At 45.8% G+C, this 5,800-nt stretch overlaps 1 protein-coding gene across 1 annotated transcript in view; it reads right to left on the bottom strand.

Annotated features, from left to right (window-relative positions):
- Positions 1-847: 847 nt before the first annotated feature.
- Positions 848-5,800, bottom strand: part of LOC112080692 (zinc finger protein 135-like) — a 6,944-nt gene continuing 1,991 nt past the window's right edge. Inside the window, exon 2 of the mRNA XM_070442666.1 lies at positions 848-1,750. Within this exon, the coding sequence (XP_070298767.1) occupies positions 984-1,750 (767 nt within the window). The 3' untranslated portion in view covers positions 848-983. The remainder of the gene's footprint in view (positions 1,751-5,800) is intronic.

The raw sequence follows: 5,800 nt of genomic DNA, 5'->3' as shown, positions 1-5,800 counted from the left end.
TCTAAAAGTAGAGGGATGGAAAAGTGTTTTACCAGTGAACAGAGCTAGTAAAGGGAACCAATGAGGCCTGATAAAAACACATTTATTGTTTCAGCCAAAACATCAGAGCTAAAAATCATCCATCTTCTTTGTATTTATTATGGATCCCCATTAGCTGGGCTCCTGTATTTATTATGGATCCCCATTAGCTGGGCTCCTGTATTTATTATGATTCCCATTAGCTGGAGCTCCTGGTGTGCAGTGTCTAAGGCACTGCATCTCACTGCAAGAGACGTCACTACAGTACTTGTGAATACAGGCTGTATCACATCGGCCGTTATTGGGAGTCCCATAGGGCGGCGCAAGGCAGCAGCTACTCTTCCTGGGTTCAGCAAAATTAAGGCAGTTTATAACATTTAAAAACATTCACAATTTCACAATCAGACACACTGTTGAGTACCAACCAATGAGAGTATATAAACCCTGGATTGGCATGCTATGTATTGGCCAATGAGAGGCTTGAAGCCCGGTCGGCCATATTGGTCCTCCCCAGTAGAAGCCTCCAGTACTCCAGGATTCTACAGTATTTAATTAAAATGTTTCAAGACATGTTTATGTTGTAGCACCTACACACACAGTCCCTCCACCACACTCAGACTGGGGCAGTCACCCCCACTACACAGCAGATCCCCCCCGACACTACGCAAGTCCCACACACACGCAAGTACCCCACACACACGCAGTCACCCCCACACGCAAGTCCCCCCACACACGCAGTCCACCCACAACGGCATACCCACACACACAGTCCACGCCCACACACACTCAGATGCAGCCCCCACACACACATCCCCCCACACACCCAGCAAACTCCTTTTCACATTTTTAAATGCCGATATGGAACTCTCTGTGCATGTGCTATATAAAAACCTGCAATGATGAATACTGTGTTCTACTACCCAGGTCTGGTGTTGGATCTTCTGCATGTATTTTCTGATGTTCAATCAGACACCTTGAATGAGAGTATCTCTTGTCACATTGATCACAGCTATAAGGCTTTCTCCTGTGTGTGTTCTCTGGTGTTGTGTCAGGTTTCTTAGGGAAGCAAAGCTCTTCCCACAGTCAGAGCAATGGTAAGGTTTGTCTCCTGTGTGTGTTTGCTTATGTTCAGTCAGATAATAAGTTCTACCAAAGCTTTTCCCACATTGATCACAGCTATAAGGTTTCTCGCCTGTGTGTGTTCTCTGGTGTCTATTCAGGCTGCTTGACTGAGTAAAACGCTTCCCACACTGATTACAGCTATAAGGTTTCTCTCCTGTGTGTACTCGCTGGTGTATAATCAGTTGATCAGCTTGACTAAAACTTTTCCCACACAGATCACAGCTATGAGATTTCTCTCCTGTGTGTGATGTCTGGTGTAGCTTCAAAGTCTGTGATGTTGAAAAGCTTTTCCCACAATCTGAACAGTGGTGAAGCTTCTCTCCTGTGTGTGTRCGCTGGTGTGTTTTCAGATTACTTGAATGAGTAAAACTCTTCCCACATTGATCACAGCTATAAGGTTTCTCTCCTGTGTGTACTCGCTGATGTATTTTAAGTTCTGATGAAGATTTGCAACGTTTCCCACAGTGAGAGCAGCAGTGAGATTTCTTCCCWGTGGGTCTCTGATGGTGTTTCTTGAGGTGTCCTGATGTGGAGAGACTCTTCTCTGCCTCGTCAGCATCATGATGTTGTTGAGGCTCCCCAGAAGATCCAAAATAGTCACTTCTCTTTCCTGTGTGAATGACAAAGTCASACAGTCATTGTAGTGAATGTTTAAATGCTTTTACAAACTTTTTTGACAATTATCTTCTACCATTAATTAGACAGTCAAGAGAGCAACAATAGTCATTATTTGGTCTCTGTGTCCAGTCTGAAGGACATTAGAGGACGTTTCAACAATAGTCATTATTTGTCTTATTCTTCACATTAGTAGTCGATGACTTTAGGCTTAATTATGAATTATTACTAATTAATTTTAGTCTTACAATAAGTTACAGTTGTTGAAACCTTCAGCAGTGATCCAGACGACTTTAGGTCACCAATATTATTATTGGTATATTATTTGATTGAGATTTAAAACAGAGTAAAACCACAGCAAATAAAACCACAGCAAATATGGTACAATCAATTATGTTATTCTAATACAAGTCGCTCAGAGAAAGAGATTTAGTTTAACAAGTAATACAAAAATATCTCAAATAGGAGTCAGAATTATTGGCACCCCTGTTTTCAATATTCCAGCATCCACCTCCCCTGTTTTCAATACTCCAGCAGCCTCCCCTGTTTTCAGTACTCCAGCACCACCCTCCCCTGTTTTCAATACTCCAGCAGCCTCCCCTGTTTTCAGTACTCCAGCACCACCCTCCCCTGTTTTCAATACTCCAGCAGCACCCTCCCCTGTTTTCAATACTCCAGCACCGCTCCCCTGTTTCAATATCCAGCCACCCTCCCCTGTTTTCAATACTCCCACCCCCCCTGTTTAATACTTCCAGCACCTCCCCTGTTTTCAAATACTCCAGGACCCTCCCTGTTTTCAATATCCAGCACCTCCCTGTTTTCAATATCCAACCACTCCCTGTTTTCAATACTCAGCACCCTCCCTGTTTCAATACTCAGCACCCTCCCTGTTTCCAACTACTCCAGCACCCTCCCCTGGTTTTCAATTACTCCAGCACCCTCCCCTGTTTTCAATACTCCAGCACCTCCCTCCCTGTTTCAATACTCCAGCACCCTTTTAATACTCCAGCACCCTCCCTGTTTCTCAATACTCCACACCCTCCTGTTTCAATACTCCCAGCACCCTCCCCTGTTTTCATACTCCAGCCCCTCCCCTGTTTCAATACTCCAGCACCTCCCCGTTTTTCAATACTCGAGCACCTCCCCTGTTTCAATACTCCAGCACCCTCCCCTGTTTTCAATACTCCAGCACCCTCCCTGTTTTCCAATACTCCAGCATCCCCCCTGTTTTCAATATTCAGCATCCCCTCTGTTTTTCAATACTTCCAGCACCTCCCGGTTTTCAATATCAGACCCTCTCGTTTTTCAATACATTCAGCAATCACTCCGTTTTCATACCTCACGCACCCCTCCGTTTTCAATATTCCAGACGCCTCCGTTTTCAAATATTCGCAATCCTCCGTTTTCAATATTCCCAGACCCCCTCCTGTTTCAAATATTCACCCCCCGTTTCATTTCCAGCCCCTGTTTTCAATAGCTCCAGACCCCCTTCAATATCCGCCCTCGTTTTCAATATCCAATCCGTTTCATATCCTGCACCCTCCGTTTTCAATATTCCAGCACCCCCTCTGTTTTTCAAATCTTCCGCACCCCCCTGTTTTAGATATTCCAGCACCCCCCCTCAAACCCACCCGTTTTCATTAATTTCCGATTCATACCGCACCTCCCCTGTTTGTCAAATACTCCAGCACCCTCCCATGTTTCAATACTCAAGCCCCCCCCTATTTTCAATACTTCCAGCGACCCTCCCTGTTTTCAATCTCCAGCGACCCTCCCTCGTTTTCAATTCTCCAGCACCCTCCCTATTTCAGATATCCGCAGCACCCTCTATTTCAATACTCCAGTAACCCTCCTGTTTTCACTACTCCAGCATCATCCCTTGTTTTCAATACTTTCAGCACTCCCTGTTTTCAGTAACTTCAGACCCCCCATGTTTTTTCAATACTCCAGCACTTCCCTGTTTTCAATACTCCAGCCCCTCTGTTTTTCAATACTCCAGCACCTCCATGTTTTAATATCCCCCCCCACCCCCGCCGTTTTCAATACTCCACCCTCCCTGTTTTCATTCTCAGCACACCCATGTTCAATACTCCAGCACCCCCATGTTTTCCAAATACTCCAGCACCCCCCCATGTTTTCAAATATCCAGCACCCCCTGTTTCATACTCAGCACCTCCCCTGTTTTTCAATACTGCCAGCACCCCTGTTTTTCAAAATACTCCAGACCCCCCCTGTTTTCAATACTCAGCATCTCCCCTGTTTTCAATATTTAGCAGCCTGTTTTAAATACTCAGCATCCTCCCTGTTTTCAATACTCCAAGCACCGCCCCTGTTTTCAAACTTCCAGCATCCTCCCGCTGGTTGTCTCTGGCAGAGACAACCAGGTTAATATTGTTTCAGACGGGTAATACCTGTAACTGTGTGAACAGAGAAGAGGAGAGGAGATAGATCGTGTGGATAGAGAGAAGTGAACATAGATCTGTGTGATAAGAGTGAACAGAGAGAGGAGATAGATCTGTGTGCATAGAGAGTGAACAGAGGAGAGGAGATGAGATCTGTGTGTAGAGAGAGTGAACATAGGAGAGGAGAGGAGATAGATCTGTGTGATAGAGAGTGAAAGAGGCGAGGAGGATAGATGTGTGTGATAGAGGAGTGAACAGAGGAGAGGAGAGGAGATAGATGCTGTGTGATAGAGAGTTGAACAGAGGAGAGGAGATAGAGTCTGTGTGTCAGAGAGTGAACAGAGGAGAGGAACATAGATCTGTGTGATAGAGAGAGTGAACATAGGAGAGGAAGATAGATCTGTGTGATAGAGAGTGAACAGAGGAGAGGAGAGTAGATCTGTGTGAATAGAGAGAGTGAACAGCAGGGGAGAGATTGTGTGATGGAGGTGAACAGAGAGAGGAGATAGATCTGTGTGATGGAGAGTGAACAGAGGAGAGGAGATAGATCTGTCTGATAGAGAGTGAACAGAGGGAGATAGATTGTGTGATATAGAGAGTGAACAGAGGAGATAGATCTGTGTGATATGAGAGTGAACAGAGGAGATAGATTGTGTGATATAGAGAGTGAACAGAGGAGAGGAGATAGATCTGTGTGATAGAGAGAGAGAACAGAGGCGAGGAGATAGACTTGTGTGATATAGAGAGTGAAACAGAGGCGCCGAGATAGATCTGTGGATAGAGAGAGAGAAGCAGAGGGAGAGGAGATAGATTGTGTGATATAGAGAGTGAACCAGAACATAGATAGAATGAATAACAGAAAAGGTTTGTCTAAGAGCCCTCAGGCTGTTTGTTTCTTCTTATGACGAATGAGCGTAAGGCCAGAAGGAGAGGAGAGGAGAGGAGAGGCGAGGAGAGGAGGAGGAGAGGAAGAGGAGAGGAGAGGAGAGGAGACAGCCACTCTGTTTAGATTCCCTACATAGTGAGCATTCCCTAAAGCAGGGAGGGATTAATCGCTAGGGGCTGAAAAACGATTCCACCCAAGACCGTTTGAGAGTGAAATTGAAGTGGCCTGCGTTGCTCCCGTGCGTGGAAGCAAACATCACAGTATCTACAATAACGTGATTCCCCCCATCTACAACTTCACTTGAAAGCCACTCCTGTCATGTTGATAAGACCAAGGAGCTGATCGTGGACGCAGGAGAGGAGGGGAGATATAGCTGCGGTTGTAGTAGAGCGGGTCGAGAGCTTGCAGTTCCTTGGTGTCCAATCATAAGGCTTTAATGGTCCACACACACCCAGACATTCACAGACGTGAACATGCGCGAACACACACACACACACACACACCACACACACAACCACACAACACACACCACACCACACACACACACACAGAAAAATTCACACCAACACACCACAACTCCAAACAGACCGTGAAGAGGGCACGAAGCGACCTGCAGGAGGCTGGAAGAGATTTAAGCATGGGCTCGGATCCTAAAAAAGTTCTAAACAGCTGCCCATCAAGAAGCAATTTGATGGCTGCGTCACCGCCTGCGTATGGAACAGCGCCGATCGCATGGTGCTAACAGGGGAGAAGATTG

The sequence above is a fragment of the Salvelinus sp. IW2-2015 genome, unplaced genomic scaffold (assembly GCF_002910315.2).
Source record: "Salvelinus sp. IW2-2015 unplaced genomic scaffold, ASM291031v2 Un_scaffold16442, whole genome shotgun sequence".
Taxonomy (NCBI): domain Eukaryota; kingdom Metazoa; phylum Chordata; class Actinopteri; order Salmoniformes; family Salmonidae; genus Salvelinus; species Salvelinus sp. IW2-2015.
Note: the sequence above shows the minus strand (reverse complement) of the source record. Positions and strands in the feature narration are given on the sequence as shown.